Below are 19714 nucleotides of genomic sequence, written 5' to 3' on the forward strand. Positions count from 1 at the left end.
GAACCCATTTAAGTAAAAAAGACATGAACCTTCTCTTCTACATGCCATATAAAATACTTAATTTCCCAGACTTGTATTTTTTAAAGTTCTATTAGGAATTACATTGTTTATTGTTTAGAGGTCTTTGAGGCATGCAAATTAAAAAATACTGTTTTCACTTACAGAAAATCTTAAACACACTAGCAAAAATGATAAATCCACATATATTCACCTGCAGCTACAACAATTACTAACATTTTTACCAATCCTGTTTCATTTAGTCTCAACCTTTTAACTTTTCTGTCATGATAACATTATCATTTAGCCTGTATGTAGTTCAGTAAGGCATAAAGAAATAGAAATAGAATAAGTCAGCACTATACAACTCAGATTCCATACTGTATGGGGTTTCATTGCTTTAACTTCTGTTTGGAATTCTACATGAAGTTCTGGACAATGCAGGAAGAAACATCTAGTGAATCATACTAAGAAATCAAAATAAGTGTTTACTTGTCCTTGAATAGACTATTTCCAGAGTATCTCAAACTTCCCATTAAGAAAAAAAATTAAAGCAAAATAAGTAAATAAAAAAACTAACAATGAAGGAATCAGAAGGTCTGACATTTCACTACTAAACATAAACTAGTTTCTTGGTATAAAAATCCATCAAAAGTTTAGCATGGTCTACCTTCCTTATATGGCAGCTACATAACTTACATTTATCTGCTGGCACTTAGTAGGTACCCAGTAACTATTCACCTCTTATTTTTAGAAATAGTTTATAGAAGTTAAAATTCTACAGTTAAGGTTCTAGCTGTAGTCTAAGATCTTTTCAAACATGAATTGAAAATACTAACTTGTAATTTAGAAAAATGGCCCTAAAAACTTATTCTACAAATTCTGAAATTTTATTTTTTATTTTTTTTATTTATTTATGATAGTCACACAGAGAGAGAGAGAGAGAGAGGCAGAGACACAGGCAGAGAGAGAAGCAGGCTCCATGCACCAGGAGCCCGACGTGGGATTCGATCCCGAGTCTCCAGGATCGCGCCCTGGGCCAAAGGCAGGCGCCAAACCGCTGTGCCACCCAGGGATCCCCAAATTCTGAAATTTTATAAACAGCTTAACATGTTTACATTTTAAGAAAATACAGCTATCTTTAGTTGCAATCCTAAAATTCAGCTGTTAACTTCTGTAAGAAACTTCTACAGTTGCATGTGATTCTTCACCTTTCCACCTCTTAATTCCTCCACTCCCTTCTTCCTCTATATGAAGAGAAAACCTTACAAAGTTTTGAAAAGATTAGATGAAATACATAAAATCTCTTGCAAAATGCCTGGTATTTGGTAGTCACATCAATGAATTTTCCAAATACAGCAATAATACCACAACCTAACTGAAGAGTTCTTTGTATTAAAATGCTTTGGAGGGACGCCTGGGTGCTCAGCGGTTGAGCATCTTGCCTTCCGCTCAGGGCATGATCCCAGAGTTCCAGGATCGAATCCCACATCAGGCTCCCTGCATGGAGCCTGCTTTTCCCTCTGTCTGTGTCACTGCACCGCCCCCCCCCCCCCCATCTCTCATGAATAAACAAAATCTTAAAAAAAATGCTTTGGAAATATTAAAAGGGTAAGTAACTTAAATACTCCTCAACTATGGACAAATCGTTAAAAACAGTACTAAGTTGATTAGTCCTGTCTATTCTTTAAGTATCACTTACACTGTGATTAACAAAATGAGAGACATTTCCATATCGGGCTGCATCCACTGTGAATTCATCAGATTCATAATCCAGATCAAAGAGATATGTGATTCCCTTGTTGTCATATAATTGTCCCCGTCTTTCAGCTTCTTCGCTTGTGATTACCTAAAAAGAAGAAACTATAGTATATTATATAGCTATTGTTGAATTGAACACTCACCCATAAATCTATTATTAATTTATTAATGCCTTAACAACAAAGGTTTAGAAAGTAAGAAATTGAGGTGTCTTTAAAACAAATATTCAGGGATGCCTGGGTGGTTCAGATGGTTGGGCATCCACCTTTGGCTCAAGTCATGATCTCTAGATCCTGGGATAGAGCCCCATGTTGGGGTCCCAGCTCAGTTGGGAGTCTGCTTCTCCCTCTGTCTCTCTTCCTGCTTGTGCGCGCTCTCTCTCTCTCTTGCTTTCAAATGAATAAAAAAAATGTTAAAAAAAATAAAACATATTTACACAAGAGCTACAAGAGCTCTCTACAAGAGCTGAATGGAAAGATGTGGCAAACTAAGGGCAGAAATGACTGCAAAAGAATCAAGGCTGTTTAGACAGGCATTGGGACAACCCACAATTAACAAATTAAGACAGTATTACTTTCATTCTTATTTATTCAGATGTTCAAAAAGCTACCCAAGTATAGCTTTCTGTAGGATATAATGGAATATAAAGGGATAAATTTACAAGTAAAGATAGTCTTAAAAACCTTATTTTTCCTGTAATTAATCTGTGCAGTTATAAATGGAAATTTGTTACAAATACAGAATTTGCAGCCAACTGTATGGGAAGTTTAGTTTCGTAAAGTAGGCTCTTTTCATGTAATTCTGTAGCTCAAAACTCTCGTGTACAGTTCTGTTCTAAGAACATAGCTTTACCAGATGCCTGAGTTAAACCAAAAACATCTAAAGTGATTGTCGGTGTCAACCAGATTTACAAATCTGATTATACAAGATCTAGTATCCCTAATAGAGATTTACAATAATCTGCCCTTGTCTCAATACTGAAGGCTTGAAATACTTCCAATCTCAGAATTCTAGATGAATACAGATAATTATATGTGACCTAATTCCACATAACTTTAAAATGTCATATGTGACAAACTGAGATACACAGTCACACTTTTATTTTCCAGTCAGCGTAATCCTTCACTCAGTTTGAGGAAGTGTAGCATAGGGGAAAAGTGCACTCATTTTGGAGCCTTGGTTTTGAATCCTGGCTCCTCTTCACTTCAACGTGACCTTGCTCAAGTTAAATTCTCTATGCCTGTTTCCTCATCTATAGTAATGGAGATAATACTACTACCCCAGAGTTATTGAGACGATTAATGAGTTAAAACAAAAGGTACTTAGAATAGTATGTGGTACATGCTAAATACTACTTTTTCATATATTCAAATTATATGTATAAAAATAAATTAGCTCAGTCTTTGGTAATTTAGAGAATAGTCTCTGAGCTACAAAGAATTTGGATTTTCTTGTGGATGCAATAAATGCTCTTAGGTATATTTTACATTTGTACGGAAAACATTTGTCTACAGTATCTCTCATGTTGATACAATACTGAATTTGGCCAACTACACTTAACCATATTTAGTCAAATGGATGGATTATAATCTAAACGTTTCTAAAGTTAGCATGTGTGTAGATCTGATTTTTTTCTTAGGACTTTTGTGTAAAATAGTTGCCATATTTTACAATTTCAATGACTATGTGTGGGTTTTTTGGTTTTGTTTTTTTTTTGGAATGGGTGCTTTTGAAAGAGGACTGTTTGTCATTATATCTATTTTTGTTCATATACAAGTCTGTATTTCTAATTATGCCAGTGAACCCTTCTCTCAAACCCGAGATTTTTACACACTTGCAAATAGTAATATAAAATTGTACCAATATTTGTTACTAAGGTAAAAAAAAAAAAGCATAAACCTCCCACACCCATTATTTAAGTTGAACATACCTCTCCAACATATTCCATGACAAAACTCATTCTTTTAATCTTCACAAGGGTTTTTACACCCCAGCCACAGCCATTACTAGTTCGAAAGATGCAAAGTGAATACTGGGTGCCTTTTTGTACAATCCTATTGGGACAATCGGGTCCACATTGACACCTCGAGTTGCATTCATAAATGGGGGTACCAGGTGGGATTTTAATTTGCTGGTTTTTATTATAAGCCAAAAGAACTCCAGCTTCAGCAGGACAACATTTCTCAAAGAAGCAATCTGTACATGAACAACCAAAGGTAGCTTCATTGACTAAGCTGATTCCAGGAGCTGGTTTGTATTCATTAATATAGTAGAAGTCTGAAGGTGGGCCCTCTAAGTCAACAGTATTTTCAACAAAAATCATTCCTTTATGATTCTTTCTTCTGTTGAGTTCATCTTGCCATCTCTGCAGAGCTATCCTCTGTTTAGCCTTCTTTACAATGTATTCAGCAATGGCAGGTTTCAGAGCTTTGTTATTGTCTTTTAGAGATATTGCTTTGCCTTTCTTTACCTGAGATAAATAATTATGCTTGTCATTAGAGAACTGCTGAAGTAGTAATGGGCACTTGAGATTTTGCAAAGGTTCCCAAGTATTTGTAGAATCTGGCCATCCTTTCCATTTTACAAGATAATATTCCATATCCTTAAAATATAAAAGAAAATTGCAATCAGATTATGACAGTCCTAATTACTTAAAATAATATCTTGAAGGGTAAGGTAGCCATTATCATTCTCCTTAATAAAGTTCAGAATACACTGAGTCAGAGGTTTTCTTTATACTACATAAAATATGTACAGAATTTAGTTTAGTATGTTTGAACACAGGTAAAGAATTGCACCTCGGAGATAAGAGTACTGAAATTCAATGGTATTTATCTTGATCATGGAAACAGGTAGTCTCAAAACTAACAATTTATGACCTACGTTAGTACTTGACATGACCAGCACAGATGTAGGCATCCTCTAAGTAGGGAATTTTAATATTTTACATTGGATATAAGGCAAGTTCTACTTCTCTATATCATGGGGCACACAGCCCTTAGATGTTCTAGAAACACAATGTTCAATACAAACATTCCTAGCTGCCATGTAGCTACTGAGCACCTTAAATCTGGCTAGTCGAAATTGAGATGTGCTTTAAGTACAATATACATTGAGTTCAAACAATAAACAAAAAAATAACATATTCAACATTTGAAAAGTACTGATTACTGAAATATTTTGCTTTTATTGGGTGAAATATCTTTTTTTTTTTTAATTTAAAATCATCTCTATGAGCAATGTGGGGCTCAAACTCACAATCCCAAGATTAAGAGTCACATACTCTACCGACTGAGCCAGCCAGGTGCCCCTGATTAAAAATATTACTGAAAGCAATCTCACTGGTTTCATTTCACTTGTTTAATGTGATTACTAGAAAATTTAAAATTACATATATGTAGCTTATATTGTTTCTATTGGACATAACTATTCCAGAGAATTCTTACTTTAGACTCACGCATGAATGGATTAGGTAGCAGCTACCAAAGAGCAAACATTTTGATTTATCCCTCTGACTGCTGTTGTGGCCACCATGGTAACTAGAATTTTGCCTTCCTACCCCAGTGAGTCACTGAGGTTCTCCTCCCTTAAAATCAGGGAATTCCATGTTAAGTAAGTTTCTCTTTAAAAATGTAGTCAAGTGTGTAATAAAATAAAAAAATTCTAAAGCCCTTCAATTTTTTCTTTGTCGTCTGGAATAACATATATCCACATTCTAAAATATAAAAGTGATTAAACTGTATTCTACAGTTTTTAGTTATTTTAAATCAGATATAGATTAAAACCTTAACTGGGATACATTTGCTTTTCCCTAAAATTTTTAACAAAGTTTTTATTATAAAGTAAGGATGAGCATCACACTTGTTCTACTATTCATAATTTATTAATGCCAAATAACCTGGAAGACTTGAGAAATGTTGCTGAGGCACAAATTAGGGGGAGGTACCCTGAGGCAGCTTTGCTGAAGTCACTTAGCCAGTAAGTTTTATTTTCTCTCCACCGATGAATCTCAATGTTTCAGTATAGTCTACTCAATAAGCAATACTGCTTGTGAATTAAAAGAACTATTCTTTATCAAAAACAGTCAAAATATGCATTACCTATTAAAAAATATGGTTAAATTAAGGTGTGAAGATATGCACAAAAATTGTACTTTTGTGGAAATACATATTGTGATTTCAGTGGAAAAAAAGGAAAAGCTTAGTCACATATTTAAGTGTTAAACTGGCTGACTAAAGTAACACAGATTTCTTCCTCCTGTCCGGTTACTACAATTTAGGATTTACATTAGTAGATATCTGGCTCAACAATAATGTGATCCAAGTGGCAGTATCTAACATATCTATTCTACTTCTTAGCTAAGGAAGTTTTTAATTTTTCTGACTTGGGAATAAAGCAATTCAACTCTAGTCCTCTTTTTTGTCTACAACAGTTTTTCCTATCATAACCCTGGATTATGCCAAAAGTTGTCAGCAAATAATGAAAGAAACAATAACACTGGCTTCAAATCAAATGATTAAGCTAAATTATCATTCAGCAGAACTAGTAACACCAGGCCTCTGAAGTCAGCTTCCAAAGTAGTATGTATTGTTTAATTATGAGCCAGCTGCATTATTAGTGACTAAATTTTGTATGTTAATCCCATTGGTATCTACTTAATTTATGGCTAGTAAAGATGTTTATAAAACATGAGTGCCTTTGGCAAGATAGTATAGAAATACTAGTAATATCTCTACTTGATAGACTTATTTTAGTAAATGTATTTTACTTTTAAATCCAAAACTATTCCCATTTTGAAAAGTTGATAATTTTACACAGAAAAATTAGTTTGGCTTAACAGACTTAGTTAATTCATTATGTTAAAAATCTCAAATAAAAGCCCAAAAGTTCCTAAGCCTCATAGATGTCAGTATCTTCTGATATGCAATCAACTCTTGATTACCCATAGAAATGGAGTATGATTGTAAAAATAATCCATCAATCACTCCTGTATAATTTAGAATGCATCATAAGATTTTTTTCTTAAAGACATTTTCCCCCACTATGCATGGCTTAGGTTAAAATTCATTCAAATATTTTAGTATTTAAAATAAGTACATGTAAGTTCAGCCACTAGGGGGTGTGAAGAGATATAAGGTAGGGCTAACCTTTAGGAGTTAAAAAAAATCTCACTGGGAAAAGAGGCAATAATATGTACAGTAAGCAGCAATGCAAAGCGGTACAATTTTAAATGGCAAAACAAGACAATAAATACCTAGAATATAAAGAGGGAAATTAATATAGTCAGAAAGGAGTACAGAGAAAGCAGAACAAACTAAACTGTGAAAAGCCGATAGGGTTTGTTGGGTAGGGAACAAACAGGGCAGGCAGGATGAAAAACACCAGCAAAAGCTTGGAGCTAAGATTTGTATGAAGTATCCAGAAAACAGTGAAGAGATGGATCTGGCTAGCTTTAAAGTTCAGAATATTGAAGCAAGAAATTCAACTGTAATGGCAAGGCAAGAGCAAATTTCAGCTTTGAACACTCAACAGAGGCATTTGAACTTTTTTGTAGGCCAATGGTTCTTACAATTCTCAGAAACCATGGTGTTTCTGCAGGAAGCTTCATTACATACACATACATTTAATTCCACCTTGTTCATTAGGAACAATTTACCAGTCTTCTAATTGCCAAGCCAACGACTCTTCTTCAGTCCTCCTGCTACTTCACTTAGGCTTTGATACCACCTTTTTCTCTTCACTATTGTTCCTTTTCTGCCTTCTTTGGTGAGACTACTTATACTATATCGCTGCCCATCACTTAATGCAGATACTCGGGGCTCTGTTCTTGCCCCTTTTCACAACAAATGTTTATCCCTTTTGAGAATCTAAAGAAAACTATGGACCTTCCCCTAACAAAAGTCACATATGTCGTGTTTTGGATAATGGAGACTGTTTGGATTCCAGAAGTTAATTCTTGCTCTCTGGGCAATCTTATCACTCTAGTGGTGTTAACATATGCTAATGACTTCCAAAACTTCATCCCTATATAACTTCAATGCCCCACCCCATATATCCAATAGCTTACTGGATGTCCAATAGGTTCTTAAATCCACCTATCTCCATGGAACTTCCTAGATGGATTTTTGTTTCCCATGGTAATCTTACCATCTACCCAGTCACAGAGTCACAAACTAGGAGCTCAATCTAGATTCTTCTCAACCCATCAGGTTTCTTCAGATACTTGTTCCTGTCCATCTCTATTACCATAGCCCTAGTTACTTCAGGCCTTCAATTCTTCCTGGGATTATTACATTAACCTCCTAACTGGTTTCCCTGCCTCTAGTCTGACAATACCCCACTTTATCTTTACTAAAGTTTTCTTATAAAAATAAGAAATCCACAATACCAATCATTCTATTACTTTCTTGCTTAAAAATTTTAATGGCTCCCCCATAACCTAAAGAATGAAGTTCAAACTTCCTATTATAAAAAGATCATTCTTGGGACGCCTGGGTGGCTCAGTGGTTGAGCGTCTGCCTTTGGCTCAGGGCCTAATCCCGGATTCTCAGGATGGACTCGTCTCACATCGGACTCCTTGCATGGAGCCTGCTTCTCCTCCCTCTGCCTGTGTCTGGCCTCTCTTTCTGTGTCTCTCATGAATAAATACATAAAAGCTTTAAAAAATAATAAAAAGATCATTCTTGATTGGGTCCCTGATGCCTCTCTGGCACAGTCTTCCATTATGGCCCCATTCATACACCACCCTCTAGCAATACTGAACTGTGGCTGCTAGTACTTGAACATGCCAGGCCTTTTCACTCCTTTCTGCTTTGTTCACAAAGTTCTAATTACAATGACCTCTTCCATTTCCATAATGAACTTATTTTGGTCTCATCTTTTATTTGTGAAAAAAAAGCTACTCATCTTTATAAGTCAGCTCAAATGTCACCTACCCTGTGAAGTCTTTCTTGCTTCTCTTATCCAAGGAGAGCTGATCACTGCCAACCCCTGTGTTCCCACTTCCAAACTTAACCAGAGACCGAGGGGGATGAAATCTTATTCTTCATAGCCCCCAAACCAAGCACAATGGGCTACTTTATCTTTGGCTTTGACTACATGTTTCTGAATGCCAAAACAAAAAATAGGACTATCAACATGCATGCAATATAAAAAAAAAAAAAAAAAATCACAAATAATAGTAACTTTATGGATCTTTAAAAGAAACACAAGCTGTTAAATTTAATCTGGATAGTAATTCATGTTTTTTTCAATATTTGTTCTGTCATCTGCTGTCTACAGCCACTAAGTGGTAGCAAGCACAAAAACTTAAAGAAATATATATAGTTAATTTTTCCTCCAAGTTTTAAAAACATATTTAGTACTGGTGGTAAAACAGCCTGCATTTAATTATGAAAACACTAGTGTCTGTGGAAGGTCACTGGATTTTCAGGCCAGTAACTGACCAAGTAGCAATTCTCAGACCTGGGCTAGTGGTCCAAGATAGACACAACTGAGCAACATGACCCTGGAAAAGCCCTTTCTTGGAGTTCTGTTTCCTTCATCTCTAAAATACAGATTTTAGTCAAGTGATTTCCATGTTACCCCAGTTCTTAACAAATCATTCTAAGTGCAATCAGTCTTTTAGGAATAGTAATCTACTGTTTGATGTGGATGATTCTATCAGATGTGCCATGCACTGCAGTGGCAGTTCTAGAGACACAGAACTACCTGGAAACTTTATGAAGCCAAACTGTGGTAAGATTTCTTTCTTAATATTTGCTTACTAAGGGAGAAGCCTTACCATGTGCATGGGGGGTTCTGGTTCTTTTCAGTTTTGTCACAAGTTTTCCTGTATGAAAGTTCAACATGACAAGAACGTGGTGCAGAAGAATCCTACAGCACTGACACTATTACAGTTTGTTCAAATGGACCCGAACGTGAACTCAGGACAGTAAGAGTCTTGTTGTTCTTCCAGTGAGCATTTGTTCCACTTCCCACGCTGGCTGTTTCAGAACTCTCCCACTTTGTTCAAGGGCACTATCCCGCTACCTCCCCCATTGTTTTCAGTAGCACTAGACCTCTGTTCCTAATACAGAGAGAAAAAAGAAGCTCCCTTAATTTTTACCCTTCCGTGAACATATAACTAGAGAAAAAGTGGAGCAGATACAAGAGATGTACTTCCTCCATCAATTGTCCCACCTCTCCTATCTCTCAGGTTCTCCCTATTTGTTCTCACTAGCATTTAAACGTCCTTCATTTTTTTAAACGCAAAATCAGACCAAACCTTCTTTGAGATATAAATGCTGGACTATGTAAGGAATTTCAAAAAGATATGATAAATTACTAAAAGTTGAGAGATGGGAGACTAAGGTCATGGCGGGGGTGGGGTAAGATTTCTTTTCAGTATAAGAACATTCAACTTTTCTAACCTTCAATTTTTAAAATAACAGGCATATACTACCTATTCAGATTTGTTAATAAAGTATAAAATTATAAACGCCTTTTAAACCTACATAGCCATTTCTCCCTTTCTTCAAACATAGAATTCTTCAAAGCATTGTCCACACTACTTGACTCTACCTTCTCACTTCTAATTTGTTCAATTTATTCTACTTTGGCTTCTTCTACCCATGCACAGACACTGCATCAATGACCCTTCCATTGTTCAATCCAATGGGTCCTTTCTGGTTCTTCTCTGATCTATTGGCCTCTTCTTTATTTTGCTGACATTATTTCTCCCTCAGGCTTCATGACTCATTTTTCCAGGGTTTCATCCCACCTTTGGCCAGTTTGTCTGTTTCTTTGATAGTTCTTCGCGTGAGAACTCCCTACCCCATTTCCCATACCACTCATCAGTCCTTGTTCTCTTCTTACATTTCTTTTGCTTGAATTACTGCAATAACCTTTATCACTTTCGAACCATTCATGGCACAATAGCCAGAATACCATCTTCAAGACATTCACCTCATTATGTCATTCCTCTGCTCAAAACTACTAGGTGTTTCCCTACTGCCCTTAAGATAAAGTCCAAATTCTTTTCCTGTACTGTAGGGAACTGTACTTTCTGGTCCTCTACATCCTTCTAGTCTCCTTTCAATCCCTCTTGCTATGTTCCACTCACATTTTCTATTCTTTGAAGAAGTCAGGCTCTCTTCTGCCTCAGGACCCTTCCCTACTTCTCTTCCCATCCTTTAGGACTGAGTTTAAACACCATTTCTCACAAACGGCTGCCTAGTTTCTCCAGAAGTTACATCGTTCTGTTACATTAGTCCTTACCTAAACTGTAAGGTTTTCTACCCTCACTGAAGGATCCACTCTATGTATCAGTGGATAAAATGACCTCTGTGTCATTCAATGCTGAGATCCCTAGTGTTTAGGATATAATCCTAGAGATGGGAGATGGCAATAAAAGCTGCTGAGTTCATTAAGGGGTGACCGTATTCACTCCCAGAACTTTAATTGCTATATTTTCTGTGTTTCCAGTTTTCAACTGTCTCCTGGTCATCTTACAGTTAAATGTTCTCAACCTTCTGCAAACCCAACCTGGTCCTCCTATCCTAATCCTCCTATATTGCTGGATCTTGGGGAGCAGTATTATCTTTACTGCTGCAAGTCAGAAACCCATGTTTTCAAAGATGTGGATCCCTCACTGCTGGATCCCTCCCCAATCCCAACCACTAAACCATACACTTGTACATTTAATAACCATGATAATTAAAAAAAAATCACCTATTTCTTTTCACCTCCTTTGCTACTTTAGTTTAAGCACTATCATTTCTTGCCCAGATTACTGCAACAGTCTTTCAGAATGTTTAAATTGTGTATCACTCCCCTCCCCGTCAATCCACCTTCCTCACTGCAGAAAGAAAATTCTGAACTAAATATCTGATTGTATCATTTTCTGAAACCTTTTAAATGATCCCCGTTTGCTGTAGAATGATGTGGAAGTTTCTTCATTCCTCTCTCATTCTTTCCCACTCCCATATTCTAGCACTCCATTCTCTTAAAACCATGAGTTACAGTGTACCTGTCTTTTTCAGGCCTCAGTGGGACCTCCCCTCCTCTGAGCAGCTTTCTGCGACTTGGCCCAGTGCACCTCCCACAGATATATAATCAAGTCTGCCAGTGCACTTATTATACTATACAATGAATGGTTTATCTGTCAATCTTTCCAGCAGGCTGATTAATCTTTATTTTTCCCAGAGCATAACACAATACCTGACACACAGAAGAAACTCATATGTTCACTGAGACTAGAGAAACATGACACGGGAGCTATTAGTCAACAGATTGCTGCTGTACCCTAAGTATGAAGCTAAAAAGGTCTAGTCTACTGGTGACTGTGTGAGGATTAGAAAAAATCACTGATGCAAAAGCCAATTAAATTAATTAACCACTAACTAAATACCCATTATGTACTAGATAGAGACTACAGTAATACATAGTCTGGCCCTAAATGGCTGACAATTTAGCAGAGGAGGTATGAAACCAAGCTATAAAAGATGTCAAAGTTCTAGAATAACAACAAAAACAGTGCTTTTTAAGTCCTGACTATAAATTAATTTTAGGGACATGGGGGAGGGGAAGAAGGCTCAAAAATAGTGGTAGCCTTTCAGCTAACTTTCCAGACCAAAGAGAATTCTGTCAAGGAGAGAAGGGAAACAACAGTATTCCAAAGAAGGAACTGGATGAGAACAGCAAAAGGGCACAGAGGTGCATAATATGTTTAAGGAATTAGAATATAAGCTTTATCTGTATTTAAACTATGTTCTCAATGCTTAGAAGACTGCCCAGCTCATAGCAGGTGCTCATTAAATCTTAGCTAAATGAAAGAATTTACAAGTATTTCCGTGTGCATAAAAAATAGGATATGTGACCAGTGATAAAGCTGGGAAGGTAGTTGGTTCCCAGATAATAAAGAACCTCAGCACAAAGGATCTCAGCTTAGATTGGTAGACAAGCCATTGAGAGGTCTAGAGCAAGGCCCTAATGCAACCAGAAGTGTGTTTTAGAAACTTCTATCATGGCTTTGAAGAATATGGTATTGCAACAGTCTCTTATGAGCTAAGTGGAGGGGTACACACGAGAAAAGGACACAGATCTCTATCCTGCCCTGAACATGAGAGGGCAGAGAGAGAAAAGATAGAGATACGTTGGAATAATACTGGGCTATAGATTAAATAACCTGCGCTAGAAATGAGAAGAAAGGAGGGATACAAGTGGTATATTGAGGATCTAAGTGCGCAAGTAGGGGTGCTTATTCCAAAACAAGAAACCAAAAGGATTGATGAGAAGGACCAAGGGGAAACCAAGGAGCAAAAGCTATCTAAAACCTAACTACAATACTCAGAATCCTGCATAAGAATAATGGTAGCTCCTTCAATGTAAGCACAGATCCCGAGGTAACTAACTCTGTGAGAGTACAGCAAGAATGAACAGGAAAACACAATAGAGAGAGATAATATAATCTGACAACCTATTAGAGGATAGGTAGGAAGGAAGAATTAAAAATGTATGAACTTGGGATGCCTGGGTGGCTCAGTGGTTGAGCGTCTACCTTTGGCTCAGGGTGTGATCCCCGTCTAGGGATCGAGTCCTACATCAGGCTCCCTGTGAGGAACCTGCTTCTCCCTCTGCCTATGTCTCTGCCTCTCTCTCTCTCTCTCCCTCTGCCTATGTCTCTGCCTCTCTCTCTCTCTCTCTCTCTCTGCGTGTCTCTCATGAGTAAATAAAATCTTAAAAAAAAAAAAAAGTATGAACTTATAAGGTTAGGTATCTGGAGGTATTATGTTTAGCTTAGATAGGGAACACCAGACCAGGAAGCAGATTTGAGGGAGGAAAGCAGGTACAGTTTTGAATATGGTGAATTTGGGAACCTGTAGTGTTCAGTTCAAAATGAATCCATAAAGAGATCAATGCCTCACAAAGACTTGGCAGTCATGAGTCAAACAGACAGAAGTAGAAACCACTGGGAAAGAGGTCATCTACAGAGCCACTTTAAATGAGTAGAGGGTCAAGGATAGAGTTGTGAAGGTTACCTACATTTCAGAGGAAGGACAGATAAGAGACAACAAAGGCGATTCAGAAAGAGTGGTAGGAAAAGCGGAAAAAGGAAGGGATATAGAGATGAATAACAATGTCAGAAAACACTTCTACAATATCAGAGATCAGTTTCTGTTGTAAGCATTTATCTTTATCAATGCATTTAATGTTAATCATAACCCTATGAGATGGGTACTATGACTATCCTCATTCTATATTTGAATAAATGGGAAGACTGAGAGGCTAAGTAATTTGCTAAAAGTCACTCAACTAATAAAGAGTAGAGACGGAGTATGAACATAGGCACTCTTCATAGACAAGAATATTTCAAAGAAGAGAGAGAGGCCAACAGTATCAGATATTGCTAAGAAGGGAATGGAAGGGCAGCCTGGGTGGCTCAGCAGTTTAGCACCTGCCTTCAGCCCTGGGCGTGATCCTGGAATCCTGGGATTGAGTCCCACATTGGGCTCCCTGCATGGAGCCTGCTGCTCCTCCCTCTGCCTCTGCCTCTCTCTCTCTCTCTAAAGAATAAATAAATAAAATCTTAAAAAAAAAAAAGAAGGGGATAGAAGTAGGTCACTGATAGGGGCATGGATCAGAATAAAGTGGGTTAAAAAGTTAATGAGAAATGAAGAGACAACCCCCAGGAGAAAATTTTTACAAATGTAAAATAATACAAATGTATCTCATGAGGGACTATCTAGCATATATAAAGAACTATTACAATTCAATAATTAAAAAACAATCTAAAAAATGGGCAAAGCCTCAGAATGAACAGTTCTCCAAAGATACACAAAAAGCACATGAAAAGATGCTCAGCATCATTAGCCATCAGAGAAATGCAAATCAAAACCTTAAGGAGGTACTACTCCATAGCCACTAGGACAGCGGTAATCAGAGTCAGGTAGCAACATGTGTTGGTAAGGAGGTAAAAAAAAAAAACAGAAACACTAGTAACACTGCTAGTGGGAATGTCCCTTTGGAAAAATCTGGCAGTTCCTCCAATGGTTAAACAAAGAGAAATTATATGACTCAGCAATTCAACTCCTAGGTATACATCCAAACATGTCCACACAAAAACCTCTGATGAACGTTCATAACATTTATAATATCCCCCAAACAGAAAAACCCAAATGTCCAAGTGACAAATAAATTAAGTAAATGTGCTAAATGTCCCTATAATGGAATAGTTGTCAATAAAAAGGAATGATGCAACACTGACAAACCTTGGAAACACCATGCTAAGTGAAAGAAACCAATCACAAAGAACCACATACATATTATACGGTTCTATTTATGAATCCAAATAGGCAATCTACAGAGACAAAGAGTAGATTAGTGGTTAGCTAGCGCTAGTGGGGGAAGGAGATTGGGGAGGTTTGGGGAGTGATGGCTGGGTGGTAAGGACTTTCTTCCTGGCATAATGAAAACATGCAATCATCACCACAGTCAACTTTAGAATAATTCTGAGAACATGCTAAGAGCTCTGAATTGTACACTTTAAATTAGTGAACTGTACGGTATGTGAATTACATCGTGACAAAGCTGTTTTAAAAACTTAATGGGAATGAAGTAGAAGACCGGAAATGCTTGAGTGGGGAGGCAAGGTCAAAGAAAGACTGGGGAAGCTGTGAGTAGGTTTTACTGCCTGAGACAAGTCAGTGGAAAAAGAAAGCTAAAAAATAAATAAGTAAATAAATAAATAAAGTACCACAGATTAAACAAAGTCCTACCAGGGATGGACAGGAAGAAAAAGGAAAAACAGTAACAGCAAAGATACATAACTGGTGTAAAGGTAAGTTGAAAGTTCATACTTGAAAGATCCTATCTGCCACTGAAGAGATCTGTGGCTGAATATGAAGGTGAAGGATAGCGTGAGAAGTCCAGAAAAGTAGTAAGTCGGAAAAACTGCTGACAAGAAAGGGAAAAGTAACAGATAAAAACCTCATGTAGAACTGAACGGAACGAGACTAGAAATAAGCTTCAATGGTGTCAATACGTGTGATTATAGGATATTATTGGCTAGTTTGGTGAGGCCACAGTTTATACACTGAGATGGCAGATGACTGGGCTGTTTTGTGGTTGAAGGCTGTTGAAGAGTGCAGGTGAAATGCCTGATCATAAAATCCCATTGAGTGAGGAAGGCAGTTATATGAAAAGATGATGGATGTTTCAAAGGAAGAGTTGGATTTAATGACTGAATCGATATGGAAGATGAAGGAGGAGGATTCCTAATTCATTTGTCTGGAAGAACTGACAAATAAATGACCAAAAAAGAATTCTTGGAGAGGTTTGGAGAGGCAGCAGGCTACAGAAAGATGAATCACTCAAAAATATATCATAAGGTTTAGAATGAAGAAGGTTCTTAGGAAAACAACCCTGTCATTTTAAAGAGAAATAGGAATCAAGTGAGGCTCAGAGAAGTTACAGGACTTTGATGAAAGCTACAAAGTATCAATCGAAGATTAGAAATGACTCTGAACTCCAGGCCATTCTATTACACCACTGAACCTCACTAATATTGGAGTTTGACATGATGCAGGACATACAAATGTTGATGCTTCCTGAGGAGATCCAATAGCACTAAAACTGGGTTTGAATTTCTAGGTTTATTTCAGGTGATAGTGGGGAAATATGATACAGGAACAAAATGAATGACAGGAGAAGCCAATATGAGATAAAACATTTGCTCTGGTAATCCACATGGAGATAATCAAGAGTTGGATGTAGAATGATGTAAGCACCTTAAAATAATATAAGAACATTTAATGCTTCAAAATCCTCTCAATGTTACTTGGCAATATAGATGATAGGACATATAAATTTATTATGGCTTAGAATTTTTAACATTAAGAAGAACTTTGCTTACTTTTAAGGTTCTTTTAATGTTACAGAAATATGAAATACTGAGTTGAAGTCTGATTAGGTCTCTTTTAAGGAGCTAGATATTTGCCTTACCTTTACTACCTTGTAGTCACACAAGTATTCCACCTCATAATTGTTTAGATTCCTTTTGGTGATTCCAATCGATTTACATGTGAGTTTTTCTTTTCTACATAATTCCTGAAGAGTATCAAGTGAAACTAGGCAAGGCACACACCAAGCTACAATAAGAAAATAGAATTCTTTACTAATGAAGTAGCTACTCAATTAAAACAAAAAAGGAAAAACTTAAGACCTCTATATCCCCACCCTTCAACTGGCAAATTTACAGGACTGAAAATTCATATGACAAGAAACCATTTATGTGTCTTCAAGAAAAAATTAAGCATTAAAGAACCATTTTGGTAAATCGGTCTTCTTGGATTTTCTCATGGGTCTCTATCCTACTACGCTTAACTAGTATCAATTAATTTCTACTGAGCCACCTGAATGAAAAGTTTCATGTTTGTAAGCTTTCTTAAAATTACATATAGATGCAAAGGTCAACAAAGATAATGTTTTTACCTTTTCCATTATATCCTACATAGAATATAACTGCTGTTTTAATAAAATGTAGAGCTCTAAGAGAAACTTATACATCAATTACACACACCCTACTTTTCCCATTCTGGAATCCTGCATGAAATTTTAACTCCATTTATTATGTTGCCTATGCTGTACTGTATTGTTAAAGATAAATAAGCCCAGGAGTTATAATAAATAATGGAGAATTTATTTTCATAACTCATTTCCTATATTGTTTTTAAAGCCAAGATTTACAAAACAGAGTACTTAATTTACATAATCCACATACCACACTTAAAACCAGACACACTCGTAATTAACCTTACAGGCGCCACTAACTAAATGTGCTGCCAAAGATTTTATTCTCAAAATTCTGGAAACAGTATGCTACCATATGGCACGTAAAATATGTTAACACAAACTGGTGTTTAGCGATATGTAATAAACTTGGTTTTATGGCTAGTGTTATGGTAATAAGCACTCCAGAGAATCAAGGGTCCTCTGCCTCAGCCTTTGCTAGGGTACCCAGCGACATGACTTCAGGGAGATTTCAATCTACGGATTTCAGGTTCAGTGGGGGGGGAAAAAAAAAAAGTGAGGGTGGATGCAGAGTGCAATTAAACAAACAAAATCTATCGGTAAACTCCAGCTTTGCTTGGTAGCTCTCCCAGGTAATTGTGGTAACCTTTTGTTTTGCGGTGATTTCCAAGGAAGAGAGAACACAGCTGCTCTTACCACATCCTTCCCTCACTCTCCCCAGCTCTCACAGGGGCTTCATTGTCAGAAACCTTGAGGCACGATTTCCATCACCCCCGCTTCCCACAAAAGACTCATAATGCCAGACCAAGAAAATGAAAGGTATTTTCTCCCACCCACCCCCAAAAAATCTTGAGAGACTGCTTACTCTGAAGTGGTGGTTTGAGGATAGGAAAGCGCTAGAACAGAGATGACCACTTCAGTGTCTTCCACTTAAAAACAAAAACAAGAACTTCAGGATGTTTTGTGTAGAGTGACCCTCCTCATGGCGATCGCGTGCAAGGGAGCTTCCTCTTGGGTATCGACCCAAGGTGTGCAAGTCTGTCGTCCCTACCGTTCTGATCTAGTTTATGTAACTTGACGTTCAAGACAACCCTCGACGGAAATGCCATTTTTTTTTTTTTTCTTGAGAAGAAAAGGGGGGGAAAAAAAAAAAAGGAACACAAAATTCCGCAGACCCTTTGGTAACCATTCCAGTGATCTACTGGAATGTAGAAAAATACTTCATTTGCAAGATTAAACATTTCATTACCAATGCAAAAAAAAAAAAAAAAAAAACCACAAAAAACACCACCTTACGCTAGGTTCACACAAAGCCCTCGTGGAAGGTAAGTTTGGGGATAAGTGAGTTCCTAATCTAGGGAGTGGTGCCAGCAAACGCCTTTGAATTCTAGAACGCCTTGAAAATTCCAGTTTTCCCGAGAGTGCGCGCGACGGACACACACCCCCCCACACCCCCCCACCTAATTCTCCGGCGTCCACAGAGATACCACGCGGGGTCCCGGGGGTACGGAAATGACCGTAAGCCCGAGGCTACGTCTTCCAACACCCGCGAACTGGGCTCTACTCTGCGACGGGGACGCGACCGTCGCTCGCAGCGCGTCGGAACCGGGGAGCGCGCCCGCTCGTCTGTTTAGCGTCCGAGCTTCAGCCTCCGTCCCGGCCTCCCCTCAGGCCCCGAGGTCACACTCACACACCACCGGGTACTTCCTGCTTCCCAGTCCAAAAGGCAGCCCCGACACGGCACGGCCCGCCCAAACCACCACAAAGGAGCAAACCGCGCGCGCGCCCGCAGCCCCCCCCCCACTTCCGGGGATTACCGGGAGCCGCGGCGGCCGCCCGAATACCTCCACACCGCGGCGGCCAGGCGCGGGGCGGCCCCGGGCCCAACGGGCAGCGGGGGCCGGGCCACGGGGTCCACGGAGCCCGCGGGATCTCCGCCGAGCGGGAGGCAGCCGACCTCGGGGCAGGGCGCGAGGGCCGTGCCCGGCGGGAGCGGGGCGCAGGAGGAAACTGCGGGGAGCGGGCGGGCCGGGCCTCGAGAAGGGTCAGGGGCCGGGGGACGGGGGACGCCCGCGGGGCGCCTCTGGGGCCCGAGGTGTCAGCGGGGCAGGAGGCGGCGTCTCGCCGTGTCGCGCTCTGGCGGGCCTGCGGGTCCCGGCCCCGCTTCCCGGGCCTCGGGAGTTTGCCTGGAGAACGAGGGACAGTGAGGGGAGCCCCTCTCCAGCCCTCACCTCGTCGCGCCTCGGCCCCGGCCGCCGCCATCTTAAGGAGCTTGCATTCAAACTGGCGCGGTCACACGGGATAGCTCAGCTGGCCCGACGCCCCGCCCCCGCCCCCGCCCGGCCGGCCGGCGCGGGAGTCTGGGGGCCCGGGCTGGGGGGCTGGAACCCGCGACGCGCTCTGACGTCACTGGAGGCCGGCCCCGGCCGCGGCCGCGGCGGCCAGC

General features: G+C 39.0%; 1 protein-coding gene across 13 annotated transcripts in view; it reads right to left on the reverse strand.

Annotated features, from left to right (window-relative positions):
- The window catches only part of SUV39H2 (SUV39H2 histone lysine methyltransferase), a 52947-nt gene extending 33295 nt beyond the window's left edge, over nucleotides 1–19652 (reverse strand). For 2 of the 13 annotated variants that reach the window (XM_072825714.1, XM_072825724.1), the window contains exons 1-4: nucleotides 19500–19650; nucleotides 16741–16886; nucleotides 3689–4360; nucleotides 1700–1846 (exon numbers count right to left, since the gene is read on the reverse strand). In XM_072825714.1, the coding sequence (XP_072681815.1) occupies nucleotides 1700–1846; nucleotides 3689–4360; nucleotides 16741–16886; nucleotides 19500–19530 (996 nt within the window). In that variant the 5' untranslated portion in view covers nucleotides 19531–19650. Of the gene's footprint in view, nucleotides 1–1699; nucleotides 1847–3688; nucleotides 4361–5204; nucleotides 5321–8693; nucleotides 8863–16740; nucleotides 16887–18133; nucleotides 18198–18728; nucleotides 18911–18958; nucleotides 19018–19085; nucleotides 19210–19499 lie in introns of those variants that run through there. The other 11 variants (XM_072825720.1, XM_072825717.1, XM_072825713.1 and 8 more) reach the window with 11 other exon arrangements.
- Nucleotides 19653–19714: the final 62 nt, after the last annotated feature.

The sequence above is a fragment of the Canis lupus genome, chromosome 5, assembly GCF_048164855.1.
Source record: "Canis lupus baileyi chromosome 5, mCanLup2.hap1, whole genome shotgun sequence".
Classification (NCBI taxonomy): domain Eukaryota; kingdom Metazoa; phylum Chordata; class Mammalia; order Carnivora; family Canidae; genus Canis; species Canis lupus.